The sequence below is a fragment of the Thyridium curvatum genome, assembly GCF_004353045.1.
Source record: "Thyridium curvatum strain D216 chromosome Unknown NODE_51_length_304177_cov_85.428264, whole genome shotgun sequence".
Lineage (NCBI taxonomy): Eukaryota > Fungi > Ascomycota > Sordariomycetes > Thyridiales > Thyridiaceae > Thyridium > Thyridium curvatum.
The window spans coordinates 192,416-207,609 of NW_022156806.1; the positions used below are offsets into that span (position 1 = coordinate 192,416).

Consider the following 15,194-nt stretch of genomic DNA (forward strand, 5'->3'; position numbering starts at 1 on the left):
AAATCAAACGTATTGGGCGGGGTCTGTGCCGTAGCCTGTCATGCAAGCATAAGCATGGCGACGGGCTGTTTGTTGCTCTCCGCTCCGCATCTCGAGTCTCCTCGTCCAGTGGCACCCGCACTACCGCACCCGCGAAAAACTACGTTAACTCGGCGGTGGGGCAGCGGCTGAAGGAGATTATCGACAAGTACATGGTAGCGACTACGGAGAGTGCAAGAGGCCCACCATGAACCGGGTGGAGGAGAGGTCTGGTCTGGTCTGGTCTGGTCTGCGAGGAACGATGGTTTGTTCCATCGAGACGGACCAGGACGAGTCCCATCCACCCGCCCCCTCGATGCCGTGGGGGTTGGAGTGTCGACCGGGCTTTAGTCGGTCTGGTCACCAACCCCGCCCGGGCCTGTAGCCGGTCTTCTATCTTGTTTCCGGTCAGTTTGGTCTTTCTATCTCGTAGCTAGTTGTAGAGTAGTGGGAGGATGCCAAGGGCGGATCTCATTACAAGTAGATCAAGACAGTTGGAGTTGTCCGTTCAATGCTATTTACTCATATGGACAACAAGACAAATGTGTGTACAGCAGGATCATGGGCACCAGTACCGTTGCTTCTTCGTGTAGCTAATTGCAATGTACAAGAGTTCCCATAGCAATACATCAAACATCATAGTCTCAACCAACCGAAGAGAGACTCAATAACGCACTTGACGGGTTTGGTTTCCAAAACAAATCACAGCAAGGCCAACCAACCCACATCAGACCAGACCTCCATCACTCAGCGTCATAACGACCATCCCGCACGCAGCAGCACCTTCGACCGGTAAGAGCAAGCCCGACACCGGCAACAAAAGCCCAAGCTGCACCTCCCGATTGGGAAGACCCTGGGCAAGCTTGACAAGGCCGGCCAACAGCGCGCCGAGGCATCAAATGACTTGCATATCGCATCTCTCCCCTGCTCCTGCTGCCGGTGCCCTGCAGTTGGTCACCCGGCGATCCACTCAACTGCATCATCACGTCCTAGCCTCCAGACTTTCTTCTGCCCGTGGATCAACAGCCGCCCTCATACTTCCCATTATCAACCTCAACCTCGTCCCGCGCTCGATACGCCTCCTTCTCCCACGCATCGATACCCAACCTGCACCGCACCCCTACCACCTCCCACACAAAGACCATGTCGTCATCCTCATCCCAGCCCGCCACCGCCGCCGCCGCCACCGGCGACGGGAGTGCAGCCCCACCCGTCCCGGCGCCGACCTCCAGCCTCGCCCGGGACCTCAACCTCCGCCGCGACGACGACGACGACGACGACGACGACGACGGCGCCCCGCCGGCCACCATCCCGCGCCTCATCTACGGCACCGCCTGGAAGAAGGACGACACCGCCGAGCTCGTCTACCAGGCCCTGCGCGCCGGCTTCCGCGGCGTCGACACCGCCGCCCAGCCCAAGCACTACCGCGAGGACCTCGTCGGCCAGGGCATCCGGCGCGCCATCGCCGAGGGCATCGTCTCCCGCGCCGACCTCTATGTGAGAAGCCAAAAAGCTCCCCCCCTCCTCTTATATAACCAACCAACCCCCCCTTTCAAACGCCGTCCGCGCTGACAGATAATCCCCCCCCAAAAGATCCAAACCAAGTTCACCCCCGAGTCGGGCCAGGACCCCTCAGACATGCCCTACGACCCCTCGGCCCCGCCGGAGGAGCAGGTCGAGGCCTCGCTGCGCTCCTCCCTCGCCAACTTCACCTTCCCCCCCTCGGGCCCTGACGGAGGACAGCAGCAGCAGCAGCAGCAGCAACAGCCCTACATAGACTGCCTGGTCCTGCACTCCCCCCTCCGCACCCCGCAGGCGACCCAGGCCGTCTGGTCCGCCCTGTCCGCGCACGTCCCGCACCGCGTCCGCCGCCTCGGCATCTCCAACGCGTCCGCCGCCGACCTCGCCGCCCTGCTCGATGTAGCCGACGCCGCCGCGGGCCTCGTCGTGCCGCCGCCGGCCGTGCTCCAGAACCGCTTCTACCGCGACACCCGCTGGGACGTGCCCGCGCGCGCCCTCTGCCGCCGGCGCGGGCTGGTCTACCAGTCCTTCTGGACCCTCTCGGGCAACCCGCGCCTGCTGAAGCTGCCCTGCACGACGGGCCTCGCGAGCCGCGCCGGCGTCGGCCCCGAGGTCGCGCTGTACGCGCTCGTGCTCGGGCTCGGAGGCACGAGCGTGCTCGACGGCACGCGGAGCCACATGCGCGAGGACCTCGCGGGCGTCGAGGCCGTGGGCCGGTGGGCCGAGGAGGTGGCCCCCGGCGAGTGGAAGGGCTTCCTGGACGCGTTCCGCGAGTACATACACGAGGCGCCGTGAGGGGCGGGCCGCATGGTCGCTGCGTGGTGCGCGCGGGCGGCGGTGCCGGGCCGCAAGAAGAACAAGGGGAAGGGGAGGCGGCCCGCGCCGAGGGAGAGCACGGCGTGAGCGAAGTTAGGGCGCTGCGTGGCTGGCTCTGTGTATGGGTCCGTGGTGGAATCTCGCACAGGCTCTCCTGCTTGTCGTCGTACGACGGGGAAAGGGGCCGAGGAAACGTTTTTGAAAGCAGAGGCTTGACGTCTGCACTAGTTAGAGGTCAGTAGCATTGCCGAGTATCACGAGAACAAGTCACTTGTAACGGAAGCCATTGTTGAATCGCAAAGACCGTCTCGGCCCAATGTCAATTATCGTCTCTGTTGTCTAGCCATTGTGCCTCCGGTTCGTGTGACACGGATTCCCATGCACCAAAAGCCCGCACATCCATTGTCGCACGAGAATGCAGATGATGAAAGAACCCCTGCAAAACCCTTCCGTGCAGCCATCATTTCGTGTCTGGTCCCTCTTCTTATGGCGCAGGGGAGGGGATAAAAAAAGGCCCCCGTCAGATGTCTCCATGAAACACCGCTCGCAATGCAATATACACATCCCCCCTTTTTTCGAAATGACCCCAATCGAGTAGTGCACCGCTCCGTCCGTTTGACCTTTGCTCCCTACCCACGGGGCAATATCCCCTCCTAGTATGGCAGGGCGTTCAAGTCCACCTTGGGCTCGCCCTTGACCTTGCCGCGCCGGGCGTGATCATCCTGCTTGTCATGCGTTAGTAAAGCAATGGCCACAGCTCTTTCTTTCCCATAGTGTACGTAGACTCACCTCAGCCTTCCTCTTCCGTCCACCACCGAAGCCCCGGTCCGGCGTCCTCCTGGCCCCAGAGGCTCCTCCTCCTCCCGCTCCTCCGCGCCTCGCTGCCGCTGGTGGCTGCGACTCGGCGCCCCTCGTGGCCTCGGCGTGGCACGAGGCGTGGTACACGCGGCCGCCGACCCGCACGGCGTCCATCCACACCCACTCCTGCGCCTCGTCTAGCCAGATGGGCTTGAACTGCTCCTGGCAGATGGGGCACACGCCCGTCGAGCCGGCGCCCGCGGGCACGGGGATCCAGGCCACCTTGGCCGCCTGCTTGCCTCCCGCGCCGCCTGCAGAGCCACCGCCGGCACCGCCGGCACCGCCGTCCGCGCCCTTGCCGTCGGCGGGGTCCTCGACGTGGTCGACGTCGATGGCTTCCCGGGAACGGATCCAGTCCTGAAGGGCGTCCTTGTTAGTGAATGTCATTCTTGTGCAAATAGCATAGCAGCAAGCAGGGAGAAGGGGGAGGAAGAAGAACCGAGAAAAGACTCACCATCTGGTCGACGTACCAGCTCCGGTGCTGGCCGCGCTTCTCCGCCTCGACGATGCGCTGGTGGATCCGGAAGTGCCAGTCCATGTGCGCCGTCTTCTTCGCCCGGCCCTCCTCGTCCGTCCTGAACCGTCGGCCGCACTGGGCGCACGGCGGTCCTAGGTCGTCGTACATGAGCGGTATGAGATGGGGACGGAATCTGCGACGCAAGTAAATAAATTATGAGCTGGTCTGTTCTCTTTGCTTCCAAGGTGACGGGGCAGGGATTGATGTGAGTATATGCAAAGTCTTCCAACTTACTTCTTCAGCGAGTCCGCAGTCAGGACGATGTCGTTTCGGATCTCTTCCAGCGGTTCCCGTGGGACTGCTGCTCCCGATCTGGCAGCGGCAATAACACTAGCTAGGCCCGGAGGGAGAGAGACGGGCGTCGGTGCATGCATGGGCGGCGCAGCTGGAGGCGGAGCCGCGCCGGGTAGGCCAGAGAGCATGCCGGCCTTGCGCAGGATGCCCATCAGCGCCATCGGGTCCGGCACAGGCGCTGCTGCCGCCTTGGGGGGCTCGGCGACCTGCGGCACCGGTGATCGTATCGCGGCAACTGCTGCCGCAGCGGGAGGAGGAGGGGTATAGGGAGCGGCCGCCTGAGGTGTGGCCGAAGGGGTAGCAGACTGCCGTGCCAGCAGCGAGGCCAGAGCCCCCCTGCCGAGCAATGCGTCAAGAGACACGCCGGCTGCTGGCGGAGGGGCAGTCGCTGGCGGCGGCACTGGTGCTGCCGCTGGCGGTTGATGAGGCGGAGGTTGGTACGGCGGTACAGTAACAGGTGGTGTAGGAGTGTAGCTTGGGGCTTTACGGCCCCTCATCTCTACGGATAGTTCATCAACTCTGGTTTTAATGAGCATCAACTGATCAGGTGGCAAGTGCTGCGCCTGAAGCAGACTCTGCAGGTCCAGCAACGCCTTCAGTCTTGTTTGGATACTAGCATCATGTACGTTTTGCGCAAACTCCGCCTTGCAAGCAGTGATGAGCTGCTCAACATCCTGACTCAATGAACCCATGCTTAATCCTCCAGGCTGGGCAGGGGGAGCACCGTATGCGGGTGCTGGTGGTTGGAATGGCATTGCTGCCGGGGCAGATGGCGGGGGCTGGGGCGTTGACCGAGCATATTGTTGTGCCTGGAAGACGTTTAGCATAGGTTCCATGCTCATATGACAATGGCTAAGACCTACAGGATGAATGGGATATGTTTGTGTAGCTGGGTCAGGGTACTGGGCCCCATTGGCACCAGGATAAGGGGGTTGTCCGTATGGAACATTCTGAGGAGGCGTAGGACGACCGCCCCCGGGTGGCGTGGGGGTCTCTCGGTACGGCGCCTGGGGCCGGCCTCTGGAGAGAAGCTGCTGCTCCTTGCGCATGTGTTCCTGGTTCGCCTGCAGTGTCGATGTCCTGACCTTGATCAGTGCGTTCTCGATCGGCCGAACTACGTCTGGAGGAAACACAGGACGTGTGTCGATGGAACCCGGTACGGGCTCTTTCCATGTCTTCAGCATCTCGTCCATTTTGCGCCGAGTATTTTGGTCCACGGCAGCGTAGGCCTCCATGAAGGTCGAATATAGTTTGCGGCCGAAGAAGAGGGTATATGGAGTGCCGACATTCTTGACAATCGAGTCGAGTAGGTAGAGCGCTGGTAGCTTTCGCGGCGGAGCAACCTTGAAGGAAACGTTAGCTATCACTGTTCAAAAAGTCCCGTGGCAGGTAGGTCTGGAGCGAAGATGAGAAAATCGGCCAACTGCTCCCACCGTTTGAAGCGTTGGAAGATGCAGTCATGATGCAGTTATCTCTGAGGGGTTCTTGGCGGCCCAGTCGGACTTACCTTCTTGATGTGGTCTTGCAAAGCCTCGGCGATTGCGTTTGCAAACTCGGTGTTTTCTCTTGCGATCAAGGTCAAGTTGCTAATCTCGACCCGCGAGTTCATCGTCAGGCCGTCCAAGGCATCTCGGTAGTCTTCTGCGACACCGGCAGCATGGTCCTCATAAGACATGGTGGACAACACTGGGTGGCGGTGGGCAACACAGACAGGACAGATGAGTTATTATGTATTGGGTTGGTTCAAGACACGGGATGTGGTCTGTCTTAGCACTGAAGCGGTGCTGACAGATCCTTTCCAGTTGGAAGCGTGAACACTGCCTGTCCAGAGTCACTGGGGAGGACCGCGGATGTTCAAAGGCACAAGTAGAAGAAGCCCAGGAAGAAGATGGTGGGCAGGGCCTGGAAGTTGCAATGGAACAAAATAGGAAGAAGTGTGTGTCCCCCCAAGGTCCAAGATCCAAGCCCCAAATCCTTCCCTCCACGAGATGGCCACCGAAGAACAATAGCCAAGTCACAGAGTCATCAATAGCATTATTCACAGGTTCAGACGACAACAGTAGGGTGTTTGTTCGAGGTCTGTGGGTGGCAGGGTGAGAAGCAGGTGAAGTCGAGGGTGAATCACTCGACCGACCCTGGGCTGGTAGTTGTCGGAGGCAGGCGAGAATGCGCACAGTCGAAGGCAAGCCAGCGAGGCGACAGATCGATCTGAAAGAGTCGCAGGCTGAGCGGCGGCCCTACAAACAGCGTTGGCAGAGAATGAAGCCTTGACAGGCCAAGTCGAGATGGATGCGAAACAAAGCAAGCTTCGCAAGTCTGAAGGTTTGGCGTTAGTCGTGCTACTAGTTAAGTCAAGTCGCTGCTTAGGTAAGGCAGGCAAGGCAGGCATGTAGTGGGCGTACAGTGAGAGGTCCGCCACTGTGTATCAGCTCGCACCGTACGTCTCCAAATCACCAGCACAAAGGAGAGATAATGTAGGTAATTTCAGATATCTTTTCGATTTGTTCATCAAATGGAAAAAAGCAACAATATTAAGACGCAGAAAACCTTTGCGCCACCTATGCCAGACCAAGGGTATCAAATCAAAATGCATATGTCCGACCCTTGCTAAAACGCCGCCCAGAAAGATCGTGGGTGTCCGTCCCTCTTCGCTATGCAAGCAAGCATTGCCTATTCGAAGGTCTTCCCCCCCCGTCCCATAACAAAAGCAAATGAGTCACATCTACTAGAAGCGATTCAGGTGGCTGACCTCGCTATAACGGGTTGCACGGTTGCCGCCCGTGAAGGCAGGGTGCATCGCCGTCGGAGGCCGCTGCATGCCCTGCGCGATGGGGCTGCCGCGGTCCTGCGCCCAGCTGTCGCCGTCGTTGTGCGAGGACGCGGCGCGCTCGACGTCGACGTGCTGCGGCATGGGGTGGCTGATCTCGGGCCGCTTGCCGCCGAACTTGCTCATAAAGGCCTGGGTGTAGCGCCGCGCCCTCGACGTCTCCTTCTCGTCGCGGAGCGACGCGCTGCGCTGCGAGAGCATGTCCTCGTAGTTCTTGCCCTTAGCAAGATTGCCGTCCTTGCGGAACTCGCGCGCCGCGATGCGGGCCTGGGGGTCGCGGTAGACCAGGGAGGCGATGAAGTTGAAGAAGCCAAAGATGAGGCAGAGGATGCCGGCGGCGAGGACCATGCGCCACAGGGGCAGGCCGAGGTCCTCGACGGTGAAGTCGGGCTTGTTGGTGTTGGCCAGGGCATTGCAGCCCAACATGATCATGGCGAGGCCAAGCCAGAAGAAGCCACGATCGGGACCGAGGACGGCGAAGTTGTTCTTGTAAAAGTTTACAAAGAGTCCCGTCTCCGAGATCAGGAGGAAGAGGGCGATGCCCGAGACAAAAAAGTGGGAGGCGAAGTCGAAGAAGAAGAAGTGATGCTTCATCAATGGCGGCACGACGATCATGACCCAGTTCGCGATAGCGACTGACAGCAGACCGACGACGTTGAAGCCCCGGAGAATGTTGAGGACGATGATGGCCGAGCCCCGGAACTTGGAGCTCTCAGAGACCTCGCTGAATTTCTTAAACATCTTGAAGGATGGGCTGGTTGGAGCTTCGAGTAGGTTTAGCGAACGAACTACCTTCTGTCAGTTCTATGCCCTGCTTTACAGGGTCCGTGTTCCTTCCACGTACAAGTGATGCTCGATGGACTGCTGCTCGGCAGTAGGTATCGTGTAAGAAGGAACGGTGTCCGGGGAAGAAGAAAGCAACAACCCTTGACTTCGCAGAAGCTGGGTGGCTTATAAAGGGAGCGGCAGAGTCGACAATTACTGGCCTAGGCAGTCTTGAGATGTTTGAAAGCGAACAAAGGGTGCAAGAGAAAGGAAACAAACGAAAAGAAAGGGATGTTGAGTGATATCAATGATCACATCCCCATAATCAGGACAATAGCGTGGCGAGTCACAATAGAGAAGGTGAGGAGGCAGACCAGAGCGAAACACTTGTGCGGGCCGTGAGCTTTTAATAGAGGGTATTGTCAAAGACTTGACAGAAAAGAAAGAGAGAGAAAAAAGAGAGAGAAAAAAGAGTATCATTGTTCCCGGTTTACCTGAATAGCCAGACAAAGCCGCCTGGCTTTTTGCCTACTTACCTGGTGTGGGAGCCGAGAAGCGTGTCAGTGACCAGGCACAAACCTCTTGAATAGATGGCCCCTTGCAATATTGTTTCGCCATGCGCACAAAGCCGGGGAGAAGTTCTGGCCAATCGTTTGCTCGACGCCAAAACATCCTCTTGCTCCATGGGAAGCTGAGACGCTCGGAGGGCAAACCCGCAAGAGGCAGATGCAGTGGTTTCAGAAGTTTCCGCGGGGAGTCACGGTCGCTCGCTCACCTCTCTGTCGTGCCAGGGGTCATCGACCTCCTTGGCCGCTGTCGCTGCCCAATGGGCTTCAGCGGGTGGCGACGTCCTCGGGCGATGGGAGGCGACATCAACAGCACGCGTAGAGTGCCGGGCAGCCATCCAGAACGCGTCTCTTGCCTCGAGGTAAGGTGATCCTCCGCTGAGTTTCTGGAAGGGCGGTTGCGGCAGATCAGCCCATCCGAACAGGGAGCGCTCTCGTCCAAGCGACGAGGAGGGGATCACCCTTCGGCCAAGAATCCATGCAGACACTGGGTCCATAATGCGAATCTGGCTGCTTCCAATGATGGGTTGAGCCAGGAACGGGGATGGACGCCAGACATGTCAGGGAAGTGTGCTTTATGTGCGTTCCCTTTGGTGATTTTCGAATCCGGGCTTCCAGATGGATTCGATTGGACGTGGAAAGCTCAGGCGCTGTTTCAGGTCCATTTAGCAGCCATAACTGCCGGCCTCGGTGGGGTCCACAGGGGCTTCCATAATGCTCATGAGGCCCAATGGGTGCTGTCGAGGCCGCAGGACCAACCGAATTTACAGGGCCCAAAATGACTTTATCTGTTGAGTCACGAAAGCTACCTAGGTAGGTAGGTTTGTTCGCAACAGATGACAGGAGCCATACCAAAGGAGTCATTGAGATAAGAGCATTCCTACATAGGTACACTACGAGGGTCCCAAGTTGAGTGAATCCATAGGGGTTGTTTCTATGAAGGTTGCCTACAAGCTACAGCGATGAGAGCCGCTGCTTCTCATGTAGCTACAGAAGGAGGTACCTACACACGTTCGATGTGTGAGCGCATAGGCACATACAGCTGGTGACCAGTATAGCAGATGATGGACTGCCTTTTTTCAGAAGCAGGATCTGTCAAAAAGCTCATTGAAAGCGGGTTTCAAGCAACTCACTCCATTATCAGAGCCTTTCTAGTCACGAGTTTGCAGCCAGCCCGAGGAAGCACTTCAGAGAAGCCCACTGTAACTGCCACTTTGTACTTGTAGGCTCCGCGCTTATAAGTGCCACAACCCGATTCGCCCAAATTCCTGCCCCCAAAAATAGGAACCCTTTACCACGGGCGCCAAATTCTGATTGGCGCATAGCGCACCGCCGCACCGCCCGCTTCCAGACCATTCTTTACGGAGAACTGACGAGAGCCTCTGACTGACTACACGCGCTGCGAATTTTCCCGCATGAAAGCACGATATCCGCTCTCTCCGTCCTGTCCTTCACACCTGTCTGGCGCAAACGATCGGCTCTTCCCTCTTCCCGCAAACAGGCGCGCGCCTCGCACTCATCCAACAGCTTTCCCCCTTTCCCCCCCCACTTTGCGGTTTTTTCTCGTCAACCGTATCCATACAAACCATGGCCCGCGGCAACCAGCGCGACAAGGCCCGCGAGGCCAACCTCAAGAAGCAGGCCGCTGTGGTGCGTTCTGTCCCTTCCGCCGGCCCCTGGGGCCCCTTTCCTGCTCCGCCGCAAGCGCTCGGCGGCGGCACCCCTTCGGCGTCGGGATAGATAGCAATCGTGCGTATGTGCTGACAAGGCGATTTTCCCCACAAGTACAGAAGTCGAAGAACAGCAAGAGCGGCAGTGAGATGCAGCGCGACAAGGAGGCGGTCGCTGCCAAGATGAGGGAGAAGCAGGCGGCCGGTGAGTCCCTCTAACAGCCCATCCTTGGGGCTGTATCCTTCGCAACGATCAGGGACCAGCTCGCTGACATGGATCTGCTACTGCGACACAGCCGACGCCAAGAAGGCGGCCGAGGGCAAGAAATAAAGATGCAAAGAAATAAGTCACGATGATCGGGATATCTTCTTCCCAGCTCCGTGGGACGGCGAAGGCGTTTGCAAGACGAGTCACGAGGGATCACGACGGTCACGAAGAATAACAACCAACAAAAGGACAAGAAAGAAAAAAAACAGGAAATCAATTTTTGCGCGACGGGATAGCGAAAGGCAAGGATATCATCATGTTGGGAGCGTAGGGAGTTCACTCTTCTTGCATTCGTCATATGTCGGTATAGGCCAATCTTACCGCATTGCACACTCACTTTCACCTTGGCTTTTGCATTCGTGGTGTGACTGTTCCCTTTCGTTATCGCATTGCCAACCTTTCTGCATATCACATATCCATGCCGAAGGACTAGAAGATTTCCCTCACTCCCTCTATGTTAACAGACCAGGAGACACATCCCCACGCACTCATTGAACCGGCCTGATGAATGGGGAGGGAAAACAAAAAAGGTAGATCATTTATATGGTATTAATTTGCATCCAGAATACGAACCAGTCATATATACCTTCATGCCCGGGGAGTATGTGCGGAAGTCTTGCCAACCAAGACCCTTCCCATATCCCAAGAAAGCAGAATCGTCTCCCCGCCTGACCTATGAACCGCCCGTATCGAAGTCTTTAAATCTACAAAAAAAGTTTGGTGCGTTTGAAAAACCCCCCGAAGGGAAAATACATCTGTTCCCTCTCTATCTGGAGATGGTTGACCCCCTCCCTGTTCTCCTACTGAACTCATGCAGCGCCGACCATGTTGGCAGGGATGCCACCTGTGTCAAAAGCCATGTTAGGATGTGGACTGTCGAAGAATCAAGTGCATTGGAGGGAATGCTTACCGGCCATGCCGCCGAATGAGCCGATGCCTTGTGCCTGGACGGCAGGGAAGGCACCAGGAGCGCACTGGACGGAGCAAGAGCAAGAGCCGTCGGGGTTGAGGGTGCCGACGCCAGAGACGACGCCGGTGCCGGCAGGGGCAGCCGCAGTGCCGGTGGCCGCGGCGCCGCCAGTGCCGGCGCCGAGGGTGGCGGTCAGCGAGTTGGCGGGGGGAGCCGCGGCGCCGCCGGCGGGAGGAGGAGGGGCGGCGGCGCTGCCGTTGCCGGTGATGGCGCTGCCGGTGCCGCCGCCGTTCTGGGCGATGGCCATCTGCTGGAACATGGCCTGGGTCTTCTCGGCGGTGGGGTTGATGGAGAAGGTCATGCCCTTGCCGCAGTGCTTGGCCTGGGCGCAGAAGAACCACAGGGGCGTCTCGACCATGACTTGCATGGCGACCTGGGGCGGCGGGTTGACGCTGTTGTTGGGGTTGGGCTGGAAGCTCGAGTCCATGCCGCCGGCGAGGGGCTCGCAGGGCTTGTCAAAGGCGGACTGGGTGGCCGTGTGGTTCTGGCTCAGGAAGGTGAAGATGACCATGTCGCCCACGGCGGCCTTGAGCTCGGTGGGCTCGAACTGCAGACCCTTGGGGCCGCCGACGGTGACGGTGTGGGTGGCGCCAGTGCCGGCAACGACGCTGCTGGCACCGGGGGCGACGGTGTTGCTAGCGACGGCGCCACCGTTGGCGGGCGGCGGAGTCTGCTGGGCAGCTCCTCCAGCCTGCCCGTTGTTGACGGTGACGGTCCGCGTGACGGTCTGTTGCTGGTTGATCGAGGTCGTCTGCGCGCCACCTCCACCGTTCACCCAGATGAGAATGACCTCGGTCCTCGCGTTGGCGGTAAGACCAAGGCCGCGGAGACCGGCAGCAGCGAGGATGGCCGGGTCGACACCAATGGCTGCCGCGGCGCCGACGGCTTGCGAGGCGCCGCCACGGTTGGGCGTCCTGCGTTCGACGGGGTAGACATTGTGGACAGCCTTGGCCAGGGCCAGAGGGGCGAGACCCAAACTCAATGCTGCGGAGAACTTCATTTTCGATGATGTATTTTCTCGTTTACGGATATAAAAAAGAACAACCAAACTCTTGCTGTTGACCTGAGGACTTCGGTACTAACGGGTTCGAAAGGCGACTGTCTGCTTTTAGGAATGTGAAGAACTGATTTGTTGACCGTTCACTGAAGGCCTGGATGAGGGCGAGTGCCTGCTCGTTGGAATCGAAGGAAAGAGAAAGACGTGAGGAAACGAACGGGCGTCTTCGTGATAGATCACTGGCAATACGACGACGACGAAAAGGAATGGAGGAGGAGGAAGGAGACCAGTACCTACGCGAGTCCTGGGGGGGAATAGCAGGGCTTAAATCAAGCATGAAGATCCAAGATCGCATCTAGGTCACGGTCCTGCCATCCCGGCCCAGGAGGTCGTCTCGAAACATGACTTGGGAATCATCCGTACAGGGAGCCCTGCTCGGGCCCGTGAGCGTCCGGAATTGGAATGGGTGAAGCCTCCACGCAGCAGCGTCTGCGGGTCTCTGCAATGCTTGGCTCTAGCCTTGGCCTGTCTGCCACTTCGCAGGGGACTGCTCTCTGCGTGGCAACGGCTCAAATGATGGGGAGCATGGGAGAGGGTACATGGTGGAGAGGACAGGCAGGTTTCACGGCCGGAGGCTGGCCCAGCGCTGGGGGGCCAAGTCAAAGGGAGGGACGGGGTCGTGATGTGACAGATTTGTCTCGGGTGGTGTTTGGGCCTGTCGCTAGCAACACCGAATCCGTAGTTGCTCGGGCCCCAAGAGGACCAGGGTCGCCAAATTAACCCTATCCCAGGCCCTGGGGCGACACCTCTAACCTTGACTGAACTCCAGCCTTCAAGGCTGACGACGATCTCTGGCGTGATTTTTATGCTAAATGCCTGCCAGCGGTACAGCACTTGCGTCCCATCTATTTCCTTATGACGAAGCTCTTGCGAACTGCAGTCTTGTCGTCAAACATCCCAAGAGCTGGGCTCTGGGCTTTGGTGGATAAACAGCACACTGGGCCGGAAACAGGTGCCCGATTTTCAGGCCTACTCTACGCGAATGCAACTAACCCCCCTGGCTAGCGACCCCAAGAGCCGTGGCCCCTGGTCCAGACTCACTAAGCAACCCCAGCTTTTAACAGTGGTTAGTGCTCATTTCCACGAACCAGAGCGCTCCAGTGCCTGAGTGCTAGGTCCACTCTTGCGGCTCAACAGCCTAGAAACAGCCTAGGAGGACACGCGCACGCCGAGTCCACTTCCCCTAATAACGTTACTTTCAAGGTTGACCTTGACTGGTGACAGCGGCTAGTCTTATCCGAAGTGCATGCCTATCACCGACACCCTGAATTTTACTCGACTGACAGAGCGTCAGGCCAAGGCGCCGTTCAGTGTAAGGATAAGGAGGAAACGAGGGTTTCCCTTAGAAACGAAACCTTGGCATGCTTGGAAGAATGAATATCGTAATTCAGTCCCAGCCCGTACAAGCACACTTGTAAGCGCCTATGCGGGATGATTATTGCTCTCTAAGTCTTTAGGTATTCACCACCAGATGCCAGCAAGCGTTATTGATCCTTTCAAAGAGCCCTGCATGCCATTTACACGTATCCGAAGGCCCTGCACGCAATCTCTTTCGAGTCCTAGTTGTAATTATGGTGTTTCGCGCACCTCGAGGCGTTCGGGCTAAAACTATGCACGTGCCGAGAGTGGCTGCAACGCTTCCTGTATCAGATTCCTCGCTTGTCGTCGATCAAGCAACAGGCTTGCAGCCGTACACCCGTAGACACAAGATCCGAATTGCCGCCACGGCTCAGCCTCCCCTGTCGGTCTTTTGTCCTCCCTGATGCTATCTCCATGCCCACCGGCATGATTATTGCTCCTGGCTGCCGGCACCACCCTGTGTTTGCTGCTGCTGTTGGCCCTCGTAGAGACCCGTGTAGTACCCTGCGTAATACCAAGACATCAAAAGTTTCTTGAGATTTTCGTCCCGCACTGTCAATTTCGAGGTCCCTTACGCGTCAGCCACCTTCTATTCTCCCGCAGCCCGACTCTATCATCAAGCATGCCCACCACTAGCCCTTGTAGATTCGCTGGATCAACACCAAGGAGGACAGGGGAAGATGAACTTACCGGACCCGAGGACAGCATGAGGCGCGAGGCTAGCGGGGTCCCTCATCTGAATAGCTGGTCGGCCTTCTCCATGATCCTGGCCCTCCGTCGCATCTGACCCCTAAAAAGGCCCAACTCGTCAGTACAGACTGTCATGGGCCACCCCCGACGCAATCGGAAACACCAGGGCCAAGCTTTTTTGATCTGCTGGGATTGCTCCCGGGGACCGAGATCTCCGTGTCTTGCTTACAGATGGTGCGCCCTCAGCCTCGAGTGTTTCGCCCTGGTCTTGGGGGGCGTTAGGGCCTCCGCCAGTCACGGTCTCGTCCTGCGCAGCCGTTTCAGGCTTGGCATTCGTCCCAGCTCTGTGACAAGGTGTTCAGCAGCAGGAAATAAAGGGGTAGCGTGGCAGTAGGTTGGCGGCCTCACCTGTCTGTCGTCGTCTCGGGAAGATCCTCAACTTTGCCTCCACTGGCGTGGATGGAGTGGTATTTCTGCCATACATGTGAGTCGCGGGTCAATCTTGACATCTTGGAGGGGCTGTCGCTCACCTTGTACTCTTCCAAAGCCTGGTTCCAGGACTCTACCAGTGCGGAATCGTCCCAGATCTCATCGTGTGTGAGATTACTCATTTTCTGTTGTTCTTTGACGCGAGTGACTCAGGTACGTCAATAGAAATTGATGAGATTCTGATGTCGCGAGATATTAGGGCGAGGTCTCTGTTGATTGAACAGTTAATTAGTACGCTGGCAGAAAGCTGGGGCGACGGCCCTTGCCGGATTAGGCTCCTACAGGCAACCTAAAGTAGCAACACATAGCAGGGCACAGATTTCTGTCCTCACCTCGACGCACCGACAAGTCATTTCTGCCTTCCTTGGAATCTTGAGCCGCTGGTTTGTAAGTACAGATCAAAAGCTTGTTACAATGCTAATTTCGCTGTTATTTGATTTTTGCTACTACATTTGGCCAAAATGGCCGAACTGGTGGTGTGTTTCTGAAAAGGACCAAACCAAAAGCAG

General features: G+C 57.9%; 7 protein-coding genes across 7 annotated transcripts; 2 read left to right on the plus strand and 5 right to left on the minus strand.

The window, feature by feature from the left end:
• Window positions 1-1,161: 1,161 nt before the first annotated feature.
• On the plus strand, window positions 1,162-2,334 carry E0L32_008056 (uncharacterized protein; the record flags this gene model as incomplete). Its single annotated transcript, XM_031142868.1, has 2 exons — window positions 1,162-1,515; window positions 1,612-2,334. The coding sequence occupies 2 exons, from the start codon at window positions 1,162-1,164 to the stop codon at window positions 2,332-2,334; spliced, it is 1,077 nt and encodes a 358-aa protein (XP_030992730.1).
• Window positions 2,335-3,008: 674 nt separating this feature from the next.
• Window positions 3,009-5,699, minus strand: E0L32_008057 (uncharacterized protein; the record flags this gene model as incomplete). Its single annotated transcript, XM_031142869.1, has 6 exons — window positions 3,009-3,077; window positions 3,145-3,582; window positions 3,668-3,863; window positions 3,965-4,833; window positions 4,888-5,367; window positions 5,532-5,699. The coding sequence occupies 6 exons, from the start codon at window positions 5,697-5,699 to the stop codon at window positions 3,009-3,011; spliced, it is 2,220 nt and encodes a 739-aa protein (XP_030992731.1).
• Window positions 5,700-6,749: 1,050 nt separating this feature from the next.
• E0L32_008058 (uncharacterized protein) lies at window positions 6,750-7,592 on the minus strand (the record flags this gene model as incomplete). The annotated part of the gene is made up of 1 exon (XM_031142870.1): window positions 6,750-7,592. One exon carries the CDS (start codon window positions 7,590-7,592, stop codon window positions 6,750-6,752), a length of 843 nt encoding a protein of 280 aa, XP_030992732.1.
• A 781-nt stretch (window positions 7,593-8,373) lies between these two features.
• E0L32_008059 (uncharacterized protein) lies at window positions 8,374-8,679 on the minus strand (the record flags this gene model as incomplete). The annotated part of the gene is made up of 1 exon (XM_031142871.1): window positions 8,374-8,679. The coding sequence occupies one exon, from the start codon at window positions 8,677-8,679 to the stop codon at window positions 8,374-8,376; it is 306 nt and encodes a 101-aa protein (XP_030992733.1).
• A 1,090-nt stretch (window positions 8,680-9,769) lies between these two features.
• E0L32_008060 (uncharacterized protein) lies at window positions 9,770-10,183 on the plus strand (the record flags this gene model as incomplete). The annotated part of the gene is made up of 3 exons (XM_031142872.1): window positions 9,770-9,832; window positions 9,973-10,057; window positions 10,149-10,183. The coding sequence occupies 3 exons, from the start codon at window positions 9,770-9,772 to the stop codon at window positions 10,181-10,183; spliced, it is 183 nt and encodes a 60-aa protein (XP_030992734.1).
• A 746-nt stretch (window positions 10,184-10,929) lies between these two features.
• Window positions 10,930-12,090, minus strand: E0L32_008061 (uncharacterized protein; the record flags this gene model as incomplete). Its single annotated transcript, XM_031142873.1, has 2 exons — window positions 10,930-10,964; window positions 11,031-12,090. 2 exons carry the CDS (start codon window positions 12,088-12,090, stop codon window positions 10,930-10,932), a joined length of 1,095 nt encoding a protein of 364 aa, XP_030992735.1.
• Window positions 12,091-13,936: 1,846 nt separating this feature from the next.
• Window positions 13,937-14,807, minus strand: E0L32_008062 (uncharacterized protein; the record flags this gene model as incomplete). The annotated part of the gene is made up of 4 exons (XM_031142874.1): window positions 13,937-14,058; window positions 14,197-14,296; window positions 14,426-14,540; window positions 14,605-14,807. The coding sequence occupies 4 exons, from the start codon at window positions 14,805-14,807 to the stop codon at window positions 13,937-13,939; spliced, it is 540 nt and encodes a 179-aa protein (XP_030992736.1).
• Between the last annotated feature and the right edge of the window lie 387 nt (window positions 14,808-15,194).